This window comes from Xiphophorus maculatus, chromosome 15, assembly GCF_002775205.1.
Source record: "Xiphophorus maculatus strain JP 163 A chromosome 15, X_maculatus-5.0-male, whole genome shotgun sequence".
Classification (NCBI taxonomy): Eukaryota; Metazoa; Chordata; class Actinopteri; order Cyprinodontiformes; family Poeciliidae; genus Xiphophorus; species Xiphophorus maculatus.
The window spans coordinates 9393359-9416563 of NC_036457.1; the positions used below are offsets into that span (position 1 = coordinate 9393359).

At 38.2% G+C, this 23205-nt stretch overlaps 1 protein-coding gene across 2 annotated transcripts in view; it reads right to left on the reverse strand.

Annotated features, from left to right (window-relative positions):
• Window positions 1–4419: 4419 nt before the first annotated feature.
• The window catches only part of fndc1 (fibronectin type III domain containing 1), a 33314-nt gene continuing 14528 nt past the window's right edge, over window positions 4420–23205 (reverse strand). Inside the window, exons 4-22 of one of the 2 annotated variants that reach the window (XM_023347974.1) lie at window positions 22484–22720; window positions 22239–22337; window positions 21492–21609; window positions 21167–21354; window positions 20657–20764; window positions 19813–20001; window positions 17131–19716; window positions 16845–16960; window positions 16636–16747; window positions 16022–16351; window positions 15325–15399; window positions 14270–14428; window positions 12601–12837; window positions 10908–11016; window positions 7781–7860; window positions 7551–7580; window positions 6388–6549; window positions 6185–6307; window positions 4420–5833 (exon numbers count right to left, since the gene is read on the reverse strand). In XM_023347974.1, coding sequence (XP_023203742.1) covers window positions 5718–5833; window positions 6185–6307; window positions 6388–6549; window positions 7551–7580; window positions 7781–7860; window positions 10908–11016; window positions 12601–12837; window positions 14270–14428; window positions 15325–15399; window positions 16022–16351; window positions 16636–16747; window positions 16845–16960; window positions 17131–19716; window positions 19813–20001; window positions 20657–20764; window positions 21167–21354; window positions 21492–21609; window positions 22239–22337; window positions 22484–22720 — 5174 coding nt within the window. In that variant the 3' untranslated portion in view covers window positions 4420–5717. The remainder of the gene's footprint in view (window positions 5834–6184; window positions 6308–6387; window positions 6550–7550; window positions 7581–7780; window positions 7861–10907; window positions 11017–12600; window positions 12838–14269; window positions 14429–15324; window positions 15400–16021; window positions 16352–16635; window positions 16748–16844; window positions 16961–17130; window positions 19717–19812; window positions 20002–20656; window positions 20765–21166; window positions 21355–21491; window positions 21610–22238; window positions 22338–22483; window positions 22721–23205) is intronic. The other variant, XM_023347975.1, reaches the window with a different exon arrangement.

Below are 23205 nucleotides of genomic sequence, written 5' to 3' on the forward strand. Positions count from 1 at the left end.
ACTATTTAATCTGCAAAGATTAAACATCTTTTTTGTTTGGTTGTAATTAAATCACCAGATGTAAAAAATAAGTTAGACTTTTAAGCTGTAAAAGTTAATTTTAAAGTACTGAACATTTAATGATGTCTATATTTTTTTCACAAGACTATGTCCAAATATCTATGTATTTGTAATATTTCATGGTAAGCATTTTAAACATGTACCTTTAGTGTAATGTTTTTTCTTTCTTGTTAAAAATATTCCATAAGAAGAGACAAATAGGAACAGGTTTATAGCACTCTACATTAAGCATAATAATCATACTGAAAACCTGAAAAACTACAGTGCTTTGAAGTTTTCTCTTCAAGTATCTGTTTCTCAACCTTTTCTGCTCTTTTTCGTCTGTATTTAATCCTGACCTGATTCTCGGGATGATTTCAGCTCACTAGAATGGAGCTGAAGTGTTTTCCAGCTCACATTGTGTGTGTGACTCACTTCAATCAGAAAGAATTAAAGAAAAAAGCGACATGTGGAAAAGGAATGACATCTACATTTGCTCAAAACAACACTCTTTTTTCTTCCCACTAATTACGCAAATTTGGTGTTAAATTCAAATGCATGGATGTGAGCTCTTTCTTAAGAAAAGGAATCATTTCAAGAGGAGCTGTCTGGCTCTGCAAGGACAGTTTGAGAAGGAGATTAACGCATGATGTAAGATCCATGTGTGGAAAGTCAGCAGAGCCTGGACTCAATCAAGCAGCAATGGCCTTTTGCCCTTCTTTATATTAGCGATCAGCACTTCTTACACACACATTCAAAAATGCTTCCAGATAATGTGACAACCACTCAGAAACAGCTGACTTATGGTGTTTCTCCCTTTATTGATGACTGACAGAAATGTCAGCATTCCTAGGTAAACTGAAAACTCAGCGTTTTGTACACATGTTGACTTGAATATATGCATATGGTTGAATTTAGTCAACACTTCATATTATGTGTTTACACAATCCTTGCTTTGATCTCCCTAAATTCTCTTAAGACTTTCTCCTCCTTCAGTCAAAAGCAAGAGTAGTGGTAATACAGGAAAGAATCTGAACATTTTAGCTAGCTGACTCTCATCCTGGCTACTTCACACTCAGCTGCAAGCTGCTCCAGTTCATTCACAGGGTCATACATTTAAGAGAACAAAAGAAATTGGACCTTGAAATTCCCAAACCAGACATGGTTTCTCTTTACAACACCCTGAGATCCTATCCATGATCACCACAAACAGGGTGGGTCCTGGTAGCATCCAAACCACAGATGAGGTGGCTTGCACTTCTGATCAGGATGCCTATATTTGGTGGTTTTCTGGGTGCTTCCCATCTGGAGAAGAGCCCAGGGCAAAGCCACAACTTGATTAAGGTACTATGCATCCGTTCTGGCTTGGGAATGCCTTCTGAGTCTCCAGTGCTATTGGATAGAGAGATGTCAGGATCTTTGAACCTGGCATCCCCAGGAGTCAATTCTCACAGCAAGCAGCTGCCAACCCCACAACCACTGGCCTTTCAAATCCAGACTAAGATCATTACTTTCAGTGGTCATTTGCCACCTGAAATCTTGAATTGGTATTTGGGTCTTAACCACTTACCATAGGGGAAACTACCATGGGTGGCCAAAGCTTCCAGGATGACTCGAGACCTTCATCGTGTACTGGAATGGTTTCTGATGTTTTCTTTCAATTTTAGGGTAACTTTGGTTGTACTGTATTGTATCAACATAGAGAAAGTATTTTTAGTGGGTGTGATGAATACAATGTGCCTTTTGTCAGATGGTTGTAACTTCTTTGAACCAATCTATATTGTGATTTACAGTTGAGTTCTTGTTTTCCCTGACACAAACACTGACTTCATATTTTTATACTCTTCTGCCATCACAGATCAATATTTATCATTGAAAGTGCAGCAGACACGTGTTTTTTTGTCTTTTCTATAACAACATGAATGCTGGAGTTTGAAAGTGATATAACAGCCAATCTTGAGGTAATTATAGTTGAGGACAAACCAATTACAAAGAGGATGGATAGATAACTACACTTATTCTACTTAATTGCTTTGTCCTGTTGATGGTTGTAGGATCAACCATTTTCAGTAGCCAGAGGCAGGAAAATCTAAGTTTATTGCAGATTATACACAATTTAGACAGTTAGGGCTAGGGAACCTACAAAAGTCATTAGTCACAACAAAGGCATGGATCAACGACTGCTATGAGTTAAGTGCTTCTGCTAAAGATACAAGAAGATGGAGAGACTCATTATACTTTCACCAGAGGGTCATTCTGCAACTGTGATACTGATCTCTAAAACAGATTTCAATTGTGCCTGGTGAAAATAACTGGTGTGCAAAGGGAGTCTGTCACAAGCAGTCAACTGGAAGAGATTCATTTTATTTCCTGGTTGTGGACCAAAACAAAAAGCAAATGACATCAAAAGTCTAGCTCCAATTTATCAACATGACAGGCACCATGAGGAAAAGCATTCTACTTCTGCTTGGAAAAAAGTGAACGAGTGCAACGTTGTGATGACTTGCTGTCTGACTTGTTGTGGTGGAGTTGATTAATGCCGCAAACTGAAACCCCTTTGTATTTGAAAATGGAAATTTCTCTAAAACATTGTTCTTCATCGACAAATGTGTTTTTACAGTGCTGTAAAAAAGTATCTGGCCTTCATAGAAAGCTTTTCCATGTTTGCATTTAGTCAAATTGAAGTGTTTTAGATCTTCAAACAAAATTTTATATTGGCCAAAGATAACCAGAGCAAATAAAACTCCAGTTTCTAAATGGTAATTCAGGGAAGGTCAAACAATATACGAGAAAAAGAGACTGGACATTTATACAAGAGTTTCAAGTGCTGACCAAAGATAATTCAAAAGCTTACCCCAAGAAATATTTTGATGATCCACATTAACACATCATCACATTCACAAAAAGAACATACCGAACATGGAGGTAGTGTTGTGATGGTTTGGACGACTTTGCTGCTTCACTATCAGGACAACTTTCTGCAGCTGAAGGATACATGAAATCTCATCCCTCTCAGAAAACACTGGTGGAGATAAATTAGTGGAAATGTATGTTCTGCTTTCAGGCCTTTCTAGTTGTACCTTTGACTGCTCTCTCTCACTTGTGTGCAGATTCAGTCTGAAAATTCTGCACAGGACAATGTTCTGCTTTTCTTACTTTGCTTACATCTGCTCCTATTCTCATTTTCTGACCCAAAAAGATTTGTATGACCCATCTTATGTGCAAGAGAAGGGTTGTTTTTCTTATTGTGTTTGAAATGGATGATATTTTTCCACCCAGGTCTATAGCAGCAGCCAATAAAAATGTTTTGAGGGCAAAGAGATGTGCATCACTCACTGAAAACATATGATAGCAGAGACTTACACCCTGTCTAAGCATACCTGGAAAGAATGCATACAATCTGCACTAATAACCCATTAGAGTGATGACTAATTGGTCTGCTGCAAATCTGAAAACAAGCCCTAAAACGCTTAGTTTTCTCAGGGGAAATACTTTTTTCATTCTTCAGAAGTACACAGTCCTTCTCATAATAAGACTTTTCTGTTATTGTGGTGAGTGTAGAAGAAAATACAGCACAGTATGAGTTTAAACATCTTCTGAATATCATAAATATCGTTCCTAGAATCAAATTTGACAGAAAAATGCTCATAATTACTGTTAGAAAAGATTTGAAAAGAGAAAAGAGGTTAACGCTTTTGAACTCTAGAGAAACAACAATCCATCTGACGTCTGAGAAATAATCTCAAAATCCCATAAATGCAGTAATGACTCCTTGGCAACAAATACAAAGCAGACCCCTTCAGTAATCCAACGCTGTTGGAAGAACTTTTCCACCCAGTTTACTGTGGTGCTGACCCGTTCATAACTGTACCCTTTGCCATTTGTATCATAGTTATGCCATTTGTATCATAGTTATTTATGACCGATTAAGAATAATTAGTGTTTAAATGGTGCAGTCAACTTGAACCATCACACCTGGCTTGGGAAATAAAAATGAAGCCAGTCCATGAAAGATTTTATCTGCATGTATCAGAATGGTCCAACAAACATATTAAGTAATTGGATTACGCCTTATACAATTGAGGAAAGAAAACTGGTTGCAGTTGGTTTAATGCGTTTTCTTCTCTAAGAGTCTTTCCATGTGTAACACTGAAGATTAGATCAGTTTGTTGGAGTGGTAAAAAAAAAGGATACAGGCCGTTGCATAGAAAACTCAGTTGCAAATGAAGTTTGCATAATTATAACCTTAATTAATAGTGCAAATGCTCTGTGATGTCTGTGACTGATTTAAGTATTGCTGTTTGGAAAGTTTGGTGCAAGACTGCACCAGCTTTTGTAGCCTGACACAATTTACCACAAACCACAAATCACAGTGCAACCTCCAGCCAACATTATGCCCACAGCCTTTTTAATGTGCAGCATTTTCTGATGATGCTCTTTTTCATGTTTGAACGTCCGCAGAAGTGACGTGTGAGGCATTGTTTCCCTTATTGAGCTACCTCCTCAGCACGCCATGAAGTTAAGCTGACGGCTGTTTATGACCCATTAGTTTAAAACCGTTGGGTGAAATCAGCAGTCTTCAGTCAGAGGACTCTTCAGATTCATAGCAAGATATGTGGAATGGATTTAGCCAATCCTCAACAAAGGTCTAAAAGCCAGTCAGTGTCCTCTTTTGCTCTGTCTGACAAATCCACTTATCAGGTCAGGCCTGCATGTCTGCAGTTAACAATAGTCAACCCACTGTTACAAACTGATCAACTTTCTTGCCATATTTAGCAACATTTCAGACAAAACCATGAAAATCGAAATTGGCAGGTCAGGCATTTTGAAGATCAGCAATGGGCAATTGGCCAGAAAACTGCAATCCATGCACCCCTAAGAGGAAATAATCTCTGCATTGAATTTAATTTTAACTTGATTTTCTGCACTGCTTGTCTTTCCCACATGTTCAAAAGCATTGTGAAAGTAGAAGTACGTAATGTTTCAAAATTTGGTAGCAGAGGAAGCATAATATAACTGTTGTTTTTGGATTGCAGTTGTTTGTCATAGCACCTTTATTCAACGTCTGACATTTCCTGAGCACATAATTAATCTTTTATTCTTTGTCCGTATACATATAAAACTTACATTGTAATATTTAAATTTTCAAAGCGATACAAATGGGGTATTAAAAACAATATGATGGGTGTAGAACACAAATAGTTAAAACAAAGTCATAACAATACGTAATACAAATCCCATAGATAGAAAATAAACAGACCTATACACATCTCTAGTGCTTGTTTGTACAGTTTATCTTGCAGTTTCTGTTTTGGTCCAGTGTCACCGGATTTACCATATGTGGGTTTGTTATCAATGAGATAAATAACACTGGGTAAGGACCTGTCTCTGTTAATAGTAGAGGAACACTTGTAATACCAAGTATGCTAAGTAAGACCAAACTTCTTTTCTCTCATATACAGACTGTTTTATATAAAAAAAGTGCATTGTAATGGAATATACCTAGCAGTTAAAAGTACATATTTGTATTTATTATTTGAAGCAATATTACAATATAGTGGTGTTTTTGTGCTTGTTGGTAAAAGTCTGTTTTTAATGAACAAAACCAGCAGGTGAGAGCCTGTAGCAGGATGCCGAGCTGTTCAACTTCATGGAAAATGTCTCCTCTTCAAGCAGAGTTACCACTTTCCAGGGATGGGAACCCCACATTCATACCAGCCCACAAATGGATGTGATGTACGCCGGCCAATGACTCCAAACGTAACTGGCTCCTGTCTGTAGGCACGGTAATATCCTGTAATACAGAGGATTTACCAAAGACCAGAATGTTATTAGGACTTCAAACCAAACATACACTTTTGGTGAAAAACAATCAATATTTAATATTGGCTAATATTTTCCATCTAGCAAAATTCAGAATAAATCAGCTAATTAATAGTTTAACAACACTGCCTTTTTACAAAACCTGCATATTTTTAGTCTGCCAATACAAAGCAAGTTTCCATTCAAACTTTATTTTGGATTTGTGTGCGTAACATAGATAAAAAAAGGAATTCTTTGGTCTTGCAGCCTAACTATTTATAGTCAGTCTGCAAGGGAAAAAAATGATAAGTCGTAAGCCATGTGTGCAGCTGTTTGTGTTTGCCTTGTGCTGTAGGCAGAGTTTCTGAGAGGTAGGCTGGCCCTGTTCTTCCGTCCTTGTGGGAGTCCACAAACTGGCAGTGGTCTTCACCTTGGCCCAATGTATCTCCTATACTGTAAAAAGGCTCTGGGGAAATGAAATTATTCGAAAAGTTGAATAAATCAAGTTTTTTAGAAATACTCCACACTTCAAAGTTAATGTGTTACCTCTCAGGCCATCTCCCATAAAGATTTTGTAACGTAGAGAGTTACACAGAACGACACCCACAAACTTTCTGTACCACGTCCGCTTGACATACTGACTGCCCTTACAGCTGCTGTGGACTGGGTTATACTTGAAGGTAAAAGGAATCCAGATTGGTTCTCCACCTAATGACATGGAAAAAACAGAAGAGGAATTGTTGTATATTAATATCTTGCCTGCTGCTGAAAAAGTGTAAAGAAGAATAATTGTTGTCTCCACAACATGTGGCAGCATTTTAAACTGACAGAATTAAAACGGCATCAGACTCAAAGCAAACATCTAATATTAGCAGATGTTTTATTAATAAACTCAGAATGGTGTGTCCTAAAAGAGAATTACACATACACACATCAATGTGTTTCTTTTGAGCTAAAATCTGCCAGACGACACATTCCTGGGGGAGTTGTGGTTGTTTTTGTATGTCCCTTAGAACATTAATGCTGTAAAAACAAATTGAAACAAACAACTTAAAACCCTAAATTGTCATGATTCAGAGGCTGTAAATCTTAAGATGGCCAACAGTGGAAATTTGATATTTATCTTCCTAGACATTTTTAATGTCACTGAAAAACACAGTTAGACCAAAATTTACATAGCCCCGACAGATTTAGGCTTAACATTATTTTTCATTCAACCGAGGTGTTTGTTCCTGATAGGTTCATTATTAACAGAATGACACAATGCAACAATGAAACAATAATCAATTTGCCAAGGTTATGAATAATTTTGAGCTTAAATATATTGAGTTGCAAAAGAGTTTCAACTTACATCCACTTACTTCCATCCTGAAGGTTCAGGGTAAAGTGATGGGGGAATAAACTTATATCTTGCCAATCTGTTTTACATGAGCATCTACAGTGGAAAAAATAAAGACTATCCCCGGCTCCAGGAAAATGTTCCTAAAGGGGAAAGTTCTCAAACATGACTTTGGTTTTTCTGCTTTTCTAATTTCTATTTCCTAAGTACTTCCTCGATATATTGACTAAGTTTTTATTTTTTTAATGTATTTTACTTTGAATAAATCAGTACATCAGTTCACATCTCTTTTTTGTTAAGTAGCATATGAATAAATTTTTCTTTTTTTAAAATACTACTTTTGAAATCAAACATTAGTGAAGAGACTCACCAGGTGGTCTGTCAATGAGAAGAGGATCATCTGAAAGGAGAAATATGCCAATGTCATTCAAAACGAAAAATTAACTTTGAAATACTGAAATGAATATGGAAACAATGATCACTAATCTCTATTCTCCTGTTCACATCTTGTACCTTCACTATCATACAATACAAATAACATAGAGAGCTGTTTTGAATATTTCAACAAAAGGATCTCAATATGTATTTTTGCAGACATACCTGACTCAGTGACATAGGTTAATGTCTCGCTGAATGGTCCCAAACCAAACACATTCTTGGCCTGCACTTTGAAGTAGTACCTGCATTCAAGAAGAGCACAATGCTGAGATTTAATGAGGGATTCAGTGGCTACAGTGTCATTCCGCCCAATGTGTTATGACTGGAAAAGATAATGAGTGCAGCAGATGACTTGGCATGCTTTAGCTGCTCTGATTCAAGGGCTTAGAGGGCTGTAGAGAAGCTGTTTGCTGAAAGGACCCTAGGGAAGTGGGAGTTAAGAAAAAGGTGATTGAGAGAAAAAGAAACGTTTACAGAGATCGACTCAACAGATAAGTGTACAGGATGAATATAAAAGTGAGGGGAAAAAATCCTGTGGAAAGAGTGAGGCAGTTAAATAGATTTTTAATTGTTCAGCGCAAATGGAAAAATGGGGATGTGAGGAGTGTAGTCTACTGAGACATTTCTGACTGAGCGCTTTAGTACATGTCACACATTTTATTGCCAAAGGGCAAAACAAACTCATGCACTGAACGCACCCTCTCTCTAGGTAGGTGATGAATTATAAAGTCCTCTCACAATGAAGACACAGCAGATATCTAGAAGATTTTGCAAATTTTCAACTGCAAATGGCTGATTTACACAATATTTTTTGATTCTGCAACATTGCAAGGCCACATACAGTATGTTCATGGTCCATCACTTTCTACCCAAAAGATTTCATCACATGCAGCCATAAGCCTGGATCCAATCACTACGACCATATGACGACATTGACCAAAATGTTTCTCAGAGCGAGAGACAATAAAGCAATGCAGCTGCTGAGAGATGATGTAATGTAAAAGGCAAAAGGAAGGAACTGTGTCCAGTGAATGCGAGACAGAGTGTTAAAACAGAGTGCAAAATGCTGCACCAATACAATCGAGTCATTTAAAACTGATGTTATTTAGAGTGACAAAATAATTGTATGTGCAAGTAGTCATGAACAGATTTTATTAACACGTGTATCCAATTATGTATTATAGCTTTACCACAAGTTAAATAAAATGTTTGAAATTAATGTTTTCATATCTGTATTGTGGTGATCTCTGAATGAGAAGAAAATTGTAAAATGTTCTGCAGGACTATGAGGAGTCTAAAATAACAGTGAGGTTAATTTATCATTCTACCATTTAGTCAGTCCTATGAAAAGCAGGAATTTTCCATGTGAGGATATGCAGAGAGGTGTAACACTGCTGTGGTTGAATACTTCTGGCAACCAAAGGGAGCTTTCAACTTAAAAGAAAACACAATATGATCTTTGGTAGAAAGTAGCTGCCAGGAAGGAAAACCCAACTTGAAAACTTGTGGAAAACTCCTGCATGCAATTGTGGCGCTTGGTGGCAGGTGTTTGGTAAGAGCCAAACTGTATTTTTCAAACAGTATGTGGGTGTAGGTGTGAGACAAGACATGGGTATATTGTAAATGTTACCCCATGAAGCCCAATTCATACAATTTTAAGCAAAATTGGATGAATGTATTAGTGTACAATTTAAATATGTGTTTTAGCCACATTGTTTAGCTCTTATTTTATATCTTTCTAAGCCAAAGAACAAAGTGAACAAAAAAATTATACAGTAAGTATCCATAAAGGGATATTTATTTAATAACAAATCAATAAAATTGGAAAGCAAAACATGTTTTTTTGATTTAGTTATTTGGATGGGCAACATGAGATTCTCATGGAAGAATTATCTTCAAGGAAAATGACTTTGTTTCACAGTATCATGGTATATAGATAGGTATTTCAAACAAACTCATAATACGATCTAATTGCTTTCATTTGAAACAGATGCTAGTCCATTGCACACAAGCTAATTATCTGGCTAATTACTCATTACTTATAGTCAAATATTAATGTATTATTTCACTTGTGCTATGCAGCGTCAAAATGAATGGAAAAGCTCTGCCACTTGGGTAGGTGGCCCTAACCCTATGTCAAACTTAGATTTATTTTATTTTAAATGCATAGTTTTTATGCAATGCTGGTTGTTTTTTCTACATTTGTTCCATGTTCCATTATTCATATGTAAAGCTCTTTGAATTATCCTGTGTATGATTATTGCAACATACTGTAAATAAACATGTCTTGCCCAAAATCCGTACCTTGAAAAAGTTACCAAGTTTGTCTTTCTTGTAAACAAGGGAAAAATGTAGCAACATCTTTTCTGCTATCCAAGCAATAGTGCGCAGGAGCATGTGGGTAAGAGACAGCCCTGCATTTTTAATACTTTATCCAACAGGGGAAAAAAATCTAGCAGTCTCTTGTACTTTCTCCAGTACTTTTTTTTTTTTTAGGAATTACAGCTTTTGCCATTTTGAAGCCATACCATTACATACCGTAATCTTGTTAGATATTGTCACATGCTAAATTGAGGTATTTAATGCTAAGTGAGATATGGTAAATGCAGAATTCAAAACTTATCAAACACTGTCAATGTAAAGAGAAATAAGCTGTGCTGTTGCAGACAATAGGCTAAAGTAGAAGTCAACCTTGAACAAACATCTGCTAAGAACTTTCATGCAATTGCAGATAGGTTTTGAGCTTCCAACAGCAGCTCTCTTGGGTTTATGTTTGCATTATTGAATTGTTAAAACAGCGGAACAAGGTTTTGGAAACTCTAACACCAGAAACAGGCAGAGTACAGCGTATCTGTTAGTGAAGGTTGGATAATAAGTGCTGTGTTGACATTGTTCAATTTTCTAAGCTCTCAACAGAATTTTACAGCCACGTGTCGCATTAGGTTTAAATCTGTTTCTGTGCCTGTCTCCATTTACCCAATTTACTGTACTCTGAGAAGGCTTTTCTGAATTTTACAGGGTCCAGCTCACAATCTACTCTGAGCTGCATGAATCTGGTTTGACATACATACACTTTTATAAAAGGCTGGGAAGAACCCTACAGTGAGATCAGCTTACACTGTAAAAATATCAGAACCAAGCAGATCGTTTTAAAATCTGGCTCTTCTTTTTATGCCTCCCCAGTCACAGATTGTTCGGTAAATCACTTGAACACCAGACATGAACCTCACTCTAAGCAAATATGGATGAATTGTGCAGTGGTACAAACACACGCCATTACATCTGTTACCTGGAGTTGGGCTTGAGATTTTCCACAGGCAGGTGGGTCCCATTGGAGATTTTGGACGACCACCTGTTGTTGAGGACGTCATCATAAGAAGCACTGTGGACCATATAACCTTTAGGAAGCAATGCAAAAGTAAATTGTAATCCTTTTTGTCAAAACACTTACATTTTATATTTTACTCTTGATGACTATTCAGAATTTATTTGATAGCAGTTACTTAAAAACAGAATAAAATATATGCATACTATTATGACATGCCAAAAAGCTTGAAAGGAGTCTTGGGTTTCTTTAAAAATTAATAAAGTTTCCTGTCTGGCTCGGCTGCACTGAGTATTCCCTAAACCCTGCTCGGTTTCTTCAGGTCATGTGACCCTCAGTTATTCATTTGAAAATTGTGGTAACCACCTCTGCAACACACTCAACTACCGATTGAGTCTATTGGACCTCCTGACTTTTCCATCTGTTTTAACTGGAGCTGCACCAAAACAGCTGGGCACTCTCTGTGTGAAGGACAATAAAAGTGACTTTGTTTTTTTCAGATAGAATATCTAAAATTATTCCATTTGTGGTTGTAAAGGGGCAAAATATGGAGAAGAGAAACCTTTTCAAGAGACAGGTTACATGCAAAGTTCAATAGGCTGAGAGGAGAAGAAGTACAAAAGAAAGAGAGAAAGAAAACACAAGTAACAGCACACCATCTATCTGTTTTAAACATCAGAGGATGAAGTCCACAGCATGACCAGCAGACTGTGTTTGTCTGCCAAAGGAAACACACTGTTCCTCTATGTGACCAGACTGTTACCCTGATAGCTCACTAGCCTCATACAGTTGGTTGTTTTCTTCCGATTTTTCTTTGTTACATACTTTCCTTATGTCATAATGCAGGTCGACAAATTTATTTATTTACTTTTAAATTTTCCATGTGAAACGGTAGGAGTAAAGCAACCATTTTGCATGTGTTCATTTAGAAACAATTTTTTGGTTTTCGCAGAACACTTCTGGGACCAATTCTTCAAAGTGAGTCATGAGGAATGCCTAAAAACATGTTAAACATATTTGCCAAACCGCAGAAAAGAAGAGGTTGATGAAACAGGTTCCATTTACTTGAACACTAGGGCTTTTTTTTGGCTCCTGTTCTTAAGAGTAAAACCTCACCTGTGGAGCTTCATGCGGAAATATAAACTGACGTGACAAGGCCATGGGGATGGTCTCCACAGCAGCACTGACATTCAAGAATTTTGGAAGCAGACATGTTTTCAATGTACATGGTGCTCTGCTAATATTAAACAGGGACATAGCAATGATTACGCCGACTCTTTCAAAGAACTAGTAACATCAAGGCACAGAGGGTATGCTCCTATGGCAGTGGATGTGCGTCACCTTCCCAAAATTCAGCAGGGCACCCTCTGCTAGTTATTGAATTGAGGATTACGTAAAGATATAACACAATGGTTAAGATGTAGTGCATTTAAACAGAAGTTTTTTTAAGTTTTTCTTTTCTTTTTTTTAAACCTTTATTAACAACTAATAACTGTGTATGGATAAAAGGAAAGCAACGATTTGGTGTACATTTTGGTATATAGAGGTGTTGCTGGTAGAGCCACTGATTCAAAGTTGACATTGCGTTTGTTTTCATCATTTAAAATGTGGGAGTACTTGAGCAAGTACAGCTTTGTTTTGGGAAATAACTCCTTACCTGACACCATATCATCCTTCAGAGGTTTGGCCCAGTCCAGGATGATAAAAGAGTGACAACCTTCCATGGCAACCACGGTGAAGTTTTGAGGTTTGTGTTTTGGAGGCTGGTTCTGATTGACTGCCATGCGGTCCTTCTCCATCAAGTTTTCCAGGACGTCTACTTGAAGGTACTCCAGAGCCTCCGTTAAGGAGCAAGGTGCACCTGGGTCCTTCTGGATGTAGTTCACAAAAGGAGCTGAAGGCCAAAACAAGGTTATTTATTTCAGTGAGGAATGCTGATATTGGATGTGTCTTAATACAGATATGTCGTTTTAAAATAAAACTCTAAATTACTTTTCCCATGGGCAGATGATGTTCAGAAAATGCATAGTAAATATTATAGTTCAAAGTTTAGGTCTAAAAACATTTTAACTGAAATATACAGCATTAATTTGTATCAGTTAAAATCATTTTCAGGATAGCCAATAGATTAGCTCTGACAAATTATGACTAAAATATTTTCACCTCAGATATTGAGAATGATTAAGGAATATTTTTTGAGTAAAATTTGTTCAGACAAACCAGAAGTCAAAGGCTGCAGGAGTCTCTGTCAGACACTTTATTTTTTCTAAAGCATGTCAGCAAGCTGCTGATGTGGACCTAAAAATATTAATCGAATAAACTTGGAGGAGGAAGTCTCCACGTTGAGCCAGCAGACTCATCTATCTGCACTGAGGCCAGACACTTCAGCTTTTATGATTTCCATTTTTAACGTGGAAGAATGATAGCTTTCACATGGTCATGTGAATTATAAATCTGTGGGTGTTCAGCATTGTTGCATCATTGTAGCTCGCCTTTGGAACAGATTCATTCGTATTGTATTTATAAGGATATGGTCATAAATTTTACTTTTTAAAAGGCTCCTCTCAAATATCAACATAAATGAGAGTGACAGTATGCATTTAATCTGTTTGTAAGTAAAAAACAGCCATTAGTCAAGGATAACATACTGTAAAGGTTCAATGGCCAATGGCCCTCTCTGCATGGAGAGTAATACCCTTGTCCTTGATGGACCAAAATCAGATTTTATGGTAACCAGATGTCTTGTCACCCTCAAAAATTGCTGGATGTTGTTGAAATTTCAAAAGTCAAAGTCAGTTTGATAGCCGTTAAGTATTACAGAGACAGTGAGAACAGTTGTGGAACACCTTCTTTCACTTCACAAGGAGTTTCTCATGTGCAATTTACACAAACAGTTGTGACATACTGGATTCTTTTTCTAAAATCGAGTTTAAATATTGGCTCTCCTCAATGAAACAGATACAATATCAGCACAGATGCATTTAAAACCATTTGGACATACACACTTAGGAAAAGAGACAAAATTTTGTTTTCAAAGCAATGAGCAAGAACTGCAAGAAAAATTAAGCTGATATTAACTGCTCACTTTATTACTACTCTGACCAGCCACGTCACATTCAAAGCCACTTAAATCCACTTGAATTCTGATGCTGAAATTGAATTTCAGTGATCCATCGTCACCACCTCTAAATACCTTAATTCAGTGAATTGCTACCATGTCATTAACTGATTTGCTATTTGTGTTGACAAGGAATTTAACAGGAGCATCTAATGACGTGACTGGTTAATTTTTTTTCTAAGGGATTCAGAAGTAAATGTTTGAGTACCTGTGAAGCGCTTCTTTCCGCTGAGATCAAACTCCGATACAGGACCTCTGTTGGACACCCTCACTTGTGGCTCTGTAGTTGGGATCACTGTAGTAGTGGTAGTAGTTGTAGCAATTGTGGTAGTAGTTGGTGGTAAGGTGGTTTGCACCAACAGTTCATCTAGAAATCGTACATGATAATTAGTACTTAATGAATTAATTTACAATATTTTTGCCCAAACTAAGCATTTATGTTTTGCAATCTTCGCAATGACTGTAAAATGAAAATGTTAGACTAGTTTACTCTACTGTAGACAGATGGGTGAGCTTGCTTTGCTTGTGATCAACATCTAAAGCTGTAATTTTGCTACCCATATTTTCCATGTGTTCAGCAAGAACTATTTCACAACTCTCCAAATCAAACAAACCTGCAATGTAATTTCATCCACAAAAGTGGATATCCCAGTTTATGACCTGGGGTGCACCAGTGCACCGTACTGCTACATCATGGTCCACATACATGCTGACCAACACAGTGCCATGGCAAGAAATTGCTAAGAATATTTCAAAACTCAGTGAGACTTTTCTGGCAAGCCCAAAACAGAAAAAAAGACTATTATGAGCAACTAATCCCCTAAAGCGACCTAGTAAATGTAAGTTCTCACACAAAACAGTCCCTGCAGTTTTTCATTCAGCTTGCTGTTTGGCAGAAGCTAGGTTCTAGCAATTATATAACAGAGTTGAAACAGCAAATACATTGAATGAAATTATAAGCAAGGATATTCATTTTATCTTAGTAACAACGTGAGGCTTTTGGAATAAAAAGTGATTCAAAGCAGCGCATAGTGGATGTGATCCAGGACCATAGTGATGAACTTTGATCAAGCAAAACAAATGTTTTCAAGAAAAAAAATAAACAAATGAAGACCACAGGAAAGATCAACAAAGTAGAGAAGAGAGATGTTGGCAAATCATGAAAACAGAATTGTGTGACAGACAACAAACAAAAATCATGCAATGCAATTAGTCAATTCAAGCCCGGTGGTAGATTGGTCTGAAGCCAAACGCAGCCAATACCTTTGTCAAGATTTAAAGCATCAGGCATCATGGCCACTGTAAGCATAGGATCCATTTCCATCCCTGAGGATTCCTCTGTCAGAGAAGTAGAACAAGCTGCAGCATCAATCTCACAATTGATTTAAAGTTTCGGAACCAATAATAATAACAAAATATGTTTTCATTTAAAAACAGCTTTGTGCTTGTTATTTGACTCATTTCTATGTGATGTAATTGCATTTATTTTAATTAATCCAGACTTAGATTATATACAAATATGCAGTACATAACAGAAAAGTCCTGTTATATGTTTATGCTTGTTTTTTTGGCATATTGTAACACCAATGACAATGTGCAACTGAAAGATTGTAGAGTGTTTAACCAGTCTGTATTGTGACCATAGCCAGCTTCCACATGCAGAGACTTACATGTGGCTTCTGTGGTCTTACTTGAATGCACTCAGATCTTTTATACACACACCAGATCACGCAGTAATACACACAGTAATGGGACTCTGAGGATACAGACAGGAAGCATACACAGTCTTGGCCTGGATAGTTTCAAGTTCAACTGAGTGAAGTCATACTTTTCTGTGCTTATTATTTTTGGGATTAATTTGGCTTCCCATTGGTCAAAAACCTGTTAATGTTGTCAGTGTGTCATATTTAACTAATGCAACAAGATAATTCCCTAAGACATCTCTTGTCAATGTTCTCACCTTCAGGATAGCAGTCCAAAATTCCTTCTGGATCAAGAATTGGATATCCAAATTCATCTGTTTTGGAGAAAGTTCCTGGTGGACAGGTTGGGTAGGGCAATGCAGTGCTAAAATCCTCTGTGGTCCAATCTGTGGTTGGTTCTAATGTGGTAGTGGGAGCCAAAGTAGTGGTGGTGGTTGAAGTTTTGGGAGGAGGCACATCCAATCCAAGAACAGGTTTTCCTCCAATCATGAGGACCTTGTCTTTGGGGTTGACCACAGGCTGGCTGTCTCTCCCATGTCCGAACAAAGCAATACCTTCCTGGCTTACGAGGGGGCTACCCATATGGTCTGGTGGCATATGATAGAAGAGGAGAGAGGAGTGTATTTTTAGAAGTTTCAAATGTAAAACTGTATCACATTTAAAAATCTATGCTCATGTTGTAAAATAAATGCAGTAAACATGGAAAAACAAAAAACAAAGCTGTTTAAAAAAACTCTTTTCAGAGACTTGTGATTGGTTTGCACCAAATCACAGTATTTTGAATTGGTACAATTTTCTCAACTCTTTGAGGTTTATATGATACTTAACAAATGAAAAAACAAGCAATCAAATAATATCTAAAGCATATTACCAAAAATGGTGCGTCCATCTTCTCCAAGGACAACTCTCTTGGCTTTGCCTTGTGAGTCCTGAAGAACCTGCCCATCTTGGTTCATAAGAACACCTTTCTCCAAGTCAACCACCTATAAAGAAAATATATATATTTTTTACCAAAGCATACATTTAATGTATACCAGGCTGGGGAATAAGAGTTCAATAAAGCCCATAAAAGTTTGTTACCCATCTGGTTCCATCAGGCCCAGTGATGAACTTTTGTCCAACAGCCTTATTGCTTCCATGAGAGGAAGTGGTGTCTTTTCCATTCATTGCTGTCAGATTGGGCTTTCCATTTCTACCTACCAGTTAATAGATTTGAGGCAGAGCTTAGTATAATCATTATAGTTCAACATTTTATCATTTAGAAATTAACCTTTAGTTCAAGTATCCATTATATTTAAAGTGAAACAGTATTTGAAAACAGTACAAACTGTATTTTTAAACACATACAAATACCAAAAGACTTTACCATTTCCATTGCCTGGCTTGAATCGTCCTCCATTGTTTGGGCTCCCTCTAACTATGGGATAGCGAGTCCTACTCCCTTGATTCCTAAACGTGTTTCTGGATGAAGGTAAAGACGATCCGGAATGTGTGTTTCCACCAGTTAATTCTGTATCTTTCACGGTAGCATCATGATCAGCGTCACTGGCAGAGGTAAGGACCGGTTTGGGCATGTTTAAGGAAGAAGTTGAAGATGAGTCGGGTGTTGACCCGCCAAGCCGAGAGTTCTGCACTAGCTGTGGCCTGACAGAAAGCCTTGATCCAGCAAGCTGCCTGTTGGCTAACAGAGAAGACCTTACCCTTCCATTCGTTCCTATGCCAGGACGACGAATACTTGGACTTATTCCAGTAGAAGTTCCAGCCCTTGCCCTGGACAAAGTTTCTTTTGTAGCCACGCTCTCATTGTTTTCTTCATGTCTATGGACAGATGGTGAAGCAGGATTTGTCTGGACAGATGTTAGATCTGTAAGTTTCCCTTTCCTCTCTGTACTCAGTGTATCAACATTTTCCCTCATATTATCTCCACTCTTAGATATTTCTTTATGGGTGACCTCACTGAAGTCTCTCAATACACTTGATTTCTCAAGCGAAAGGGAGCCAGAATTTGAAGACATTAATGTTTCAGTGGAAGAAACTGTTGTTGGATTTCTGGTGTCACCAGTTACGGCATGTTGATTGGGCAAAGAAGACTTCCCAGAGTTCAGTACGACACTATTTTTCATTGAATCAGGTCTGGATGTGACCTTCAGATCTTCAGTGGTCTCTTGCTTTAAAGGAACTCTTGAATCTCCAGCTTCCCCAGACACCCTAGTTGGTGTCTTTCTTAAGAGTGGTCTCTCAGCACCAACAGAAGATGATACCCTTGTTAAAGGAGTCCTGGCATCCTGTCTGGGATATGAAGTCCTTGAACTCGAGGTAAATCTGCCTGGATAGTGACTTGCTAGCCAAGGAAATCTTTCAGCAAAGGAAGAGCTAATTCTTGTACGAGGACCCACAGTTTTTTTATTACTACTTTCATCTTGTCTGTCTTCTTCCCTACTATCTTGTGTCGTTTGAGCTCTGGAGTTTAAAGTTGATCCCTCAGCTTTACTTTCTATATCATCTTTATTATTGTAATCAGTGTTTCCAGTTCTCTTGCTGAGAGAAATGTCTCGATTAGATGATGTGTCTGAACCCCGTGAGTTTTTGTTTTGTGAAGTTGAAGAACTATGTCTTTGTGATACTGATTGAGAAGAACCTGATATATCTGTATTCAAATTGTGGATTGGACTACTATGTGATGTGGATGCTTGACTGTTTTGTGAAAGTTTAGAGCCATGAGACCTTGACTCTGATACGGGCTGTGATTTATCAAAAACTGATGAGTCTGATGTTGTTTGACTTTCCAGTGTGCTTCTTGAGGTTGACTTGGATGATTTTGGATCAGAAGGATTTGAGGTTTCATGGTTCTGACTTCTTTCTGTTAATGTAGACTGGGTTTTATCTGAACTACCTGTATTTGATATCACCTGATTATTACTTTGGCTTGGAAGATGAAACTGAGTGGTCACAACTGGTTTATTGCCATTTAGCAATCGAGTTGAATTCCCTCGAAAGAAAGATCCGGGCTGTCGTCGTCCATAACCATATCTTGAACCAAAACGAGAACCAGCATTACTGCTGCGCTCTGCCACGGAAGAGCTAGTATCTGTCAGTGTAGACTCTGTCTCCTGTGAATTGACAACGATCAAGGGCTTTCCATGTCTTAAACTGTTTCTAGTTGAAGTTAGGTTGGGTTTTTGATGTATTTTCGCGGTCTCATGGTTTGTTGACTCAATGTTGTCCTTTTTACTTGGTTCTGATTCTGGAATATGTGAGGAAGGCAATAATGAAGTGTGTGACAATGATGATCTGGAGGAAGAAGAAAATGAGTTTTCAGAAGTGGAGGAAACTGGGGATGTTGCAGAGGATGATGAGGATGAAGTTGAAGATGATGAAGATGAAGAAGATGAATCAGCGGATGACACAGAAGAAGTACTTTTAGATCCAGTTTTTTGGTGGACCCTGATCTTGATTGGCCTTCTATTTGGTCGATAAGGACGCTTAAATGCAGATTTGGTTGGGGACGGTGTCAAAACTTTCAGGCTGGGTGTTTCTGTAGTGAGGGGCTCAACATTGTAATCAACTTCCTCCTCAGATAGAGGGGAGACATTGTTGTCCAGCTCTTTTATCTCTGGCACAACTGTAGTTGTTTCTGCTACAGGAGATGGTGTTGTGGGTTTTTTGTCATCTACTTGTTCTTCATGTTCTCTCTCTGCTCCTCTTGCTGAGCCTCTGTTTGCTGTATTCCTGACTGAACCCCTGATAGAGGAGAAGATACTGTGATAAGATCGTGTCTGGGAAAGTGGACGTAGACGTCTGTTGGTATTGTGTGGCTTTGGGGTTGTAATTGGACCCTCAGGCACCTCTGTGGGCTCGAGGTCGGATTTTTTATCAATATCCTGTTCGATTATAGTTTTACTAGTTGTCTGAGTGTCCTTTGGTTTTGAAAGCAAAGAGGCAGTACCGCTGGCTGGCAGAGACAAAAGTGAAAACGATCAAGGAGTTATGATGTGTGATTTTCAAGAATAAATGCATGCCTATATTATGTAGAGTCAAATGTGTTTACACCGTGGCATGGCAACACTGAAGGCCTTGCTCTGTGGTCCCATTCCTCTCCTGTTGGTGGCTCTGATCTTGAAAATATAACGCTCTCCTGGTGTCAGGCCATCAATGGTGGCTTTGGTGGTGCCCTCCCGATATGTTATGGTTTTCATCCCGAATGGTTTAATAGCAGGGGCATAGGACAAAATATACTCTGTGTGGATATAAAGCACAAACATTCAGCAAGAAGCTTTAAAAAATCCCTCCAATTTTAAAATCCAGAACAAAAAGAGTTTCCAGCCTTTGTGATCCATTCAATGAAAAGTTACACAAAACATTTGTTCATTTGTAGTCATGTAGGTTCAAAGTGTCATTGTTTACAAATTCTATTAATTCTCTAGCTGATAAAACAAATAAAAACATGTTTCTAAAATGTCTTCTTAGATGCAAAAATGTTAAAGTATCTTGACCTTTTTCAGCCAAATACAAACTAATCCCTTTCCTGATATCCTTACACCTACAAAGTAGAGCAAAGTAGGTCACAATGTCTTCTCTCTGTTACAAATATTTTACTATCACAACTAAGTATAGTAGCTTTTATGTCGCTGTGTTGTTAGGTACTCTGTATTATTGTCAATCTTGCTAAAACAAGTATGCAAAATGATTCCAATCTGCTGTGTGTTACAGGGTTATACAGACTTTGAATCTATTTATAAGTATTTTAAATGTCTCACTTGATGAAATTAGCTTCATTAAGAGAAGTTTAAATTCAGATTCACAATATTTACCCATAATCCACATGGCTATAAATCTAATGCCAAAGAATAGCAGAGATTCAAGAAAATGATGCCTTTCTCTCCCAGCCTCACCTCTTATCCTTCCATTTGGTTCTTCTGGAGGATCCCAAGTTGATATCACAGCAGTTCCTTTTCCTCTTAGTGGCTTGACTTCAAAATTTTCAGGTGGCCCAGATGGTGCTATGAAAGAGTAGAGAATAAAATCAAATCAGGAGTGAAAAAGCAGAAGAACATGATGTATGAAAGGTCAAAGCAGGTTATTAAAGTGTGTGAAAAAGTATAGCTTCAACTGAACAAAATACAGCTGCCTTATATGGACAGAAAATGTCCCATGGCAGTTTGTATGGAGCTGCAGATGCAGATCTGAACTGGAAGCCAGGCAATAAATTCTGACATTCCAGTGAACCAAAACTCAGGAGCTCCTGTGACATAGCACAACTGCTCCAACTCTGACAGAGCTGCAGCCAGAAATATATATCAAGAGACTTATATGCGGTGATAGTAATGAGGTGTAGCATGAAGAAAAAAGGAGAAAAGGCTTAACAGGGTATTTCTTTTAGCAAATGCTGTGACAATACATACCCGATTCAGGAGTCCGCTGAAATACTGAAACGCTCCATTTGCCCTGTTTTTCTCCTTGAGAGATCCTGACAGAGAACTCATACATGCCGTCAGCGGACAGGGTGTCGATCATTATTCTTCTCTGGTTGCTTTCCTTGTACTCCCAGCGTGCTGATTCCCCCTTCTCCCTGAACCTGACTGTGTATGATCTGATTAAAGAGTACATGAAGATGCTCTGTTATAATGAGCCGCATAAGGGTTAGTTTCAGCTCATTTTTTGCATCAAATGCTTGTCTGTCATTTAAAAAAAAGGGGTTATACACAGCAACAGTTTTTAAAAGCCCACCTGGATGCCCCGGGGTCAACTTTCCTCATTTCAACGGCAGGGTCAACCCAGGAGATGAGGACTGACTTTGCAGACATGACCCTGACACTGATGTCCTGGGCCTCATATTCAGGAGGCTCTAAACAACACACAGTTTCGCAGACATCGAGACAAATATAGTTAGGTGCGAACAAACTCATTTACTTGCCACACGGACTTGCAAAAGTATTTATGGCACTTTTCACATTTTGTCGTTTCACAACCACAAACAAAAATGATCTTATTTTGATAAAGAGCAATGGTTACTCTAGAAGACCAGCAGAGAGCTACAGTTCAGTAAAGAGAATTTGTTGAGAAGACAACAATCACTTGTGTACACCATAAATCTGTTCTTTATAGACGAATAGCAAGACAAAAGCCTATGTTTAAAGACGGCAACAATAACTTCTGTTTGTGGTTTGCCACTAGTCATACAAGGCAGACAATAGCTGTTTGAAATAAGGAGTTTTGCTCAAATGGGACTAAAATAAATTAGGCCTACGTGAAAAATCATGCATAGGAAATAAAAGCAGTCTTGGCGGCATCATGGTGGTCAAAGTTGATGTGAAGATCTGTGGAACGAAACGCAAGGCACTTTGGAGGAAATTTGCGAAAGACTGCTTTGTTTTGGTCTAATAAATTACATAAAGTTTGTGGTTGTTATGACAAAGAAGTTCAAGTGGTATGGATACTTCTGCTTGGTTTTCTAAATGAGCTTAATCTGGGTACCTGGTGGGGAAGTTTTGGCTGTAGCTGCTCCATTGTTGGGTAGACTCTGCCCAAGGGCCTTCTGTGCCTGCAGTGACACCACATGAACGGACTCAGATGCTATGAATAGAAAAGGATACCAGGCACGGCCAGGGTTTACACTATGAACACTAAAGATAGCCCAAAAATTTTTTTACCTAGCAATCTTATCACAGAGAAAAAAACAATCCCTGGTTATCAGTTGTACAAAATGTAGGTCCTCTTACTGAGTTTTTGTGCTTGTCGGTTTCTCTGGTCAGCCTGAGGCTTGGTTCGCTGCTGGCGTCTTCTTTCTAACAGCGGGGTTCCTGGCAAAGCTTTCTCAGGCTGTCTTGGGCCCGAGGAGGACTGAGGCGCCCTCATGTGTGTCCTGGTGAAGGCAGCACCTGCAGGCTGAGTGGTTCTATCCACCCTGGTCTTCCGTCCTGCAGCAGAGTTGCTTCTGACTGCGGTCCTGACAAAACCTGTTGGTGGATGATAATGAACTTTAGAAAGAGCACTTGAGTTCATCCCACCTGTGAGTCTCCATAACTCAATTCTATACAGAGCACTGACTTGAACTTCCCTTAAGGCCTTCTTGAGACTCTACCTACCATGGAAAATGACTGCACCTTCTGTTCCATTCACTACACATTTATATTCCATTCATCCTGAGGTCACAGTAAACATAGTCATTTTTCACTAAAAGGAAAAGATGTAGAGCAACAATGTTTCCCCCTCCGTCATTTGTCCCAACTTCTGCTGTTCTGCTTTAAATTTGTGTCTAATCCTAGTAGCCACTGCACTTTGGGAAATCTTTTACACATTGACTCTCACTGCCAAACAATCTCGTTCTTTTTGGCCAATGAAGGGGATCACCTGGTTGATGAAGTGGTAAGCTAAAGACCTGCCAGAAGACACATGAAAAATAAAACACTTTCCACTTTCCTACTCTTATTTTTTTTTCTAT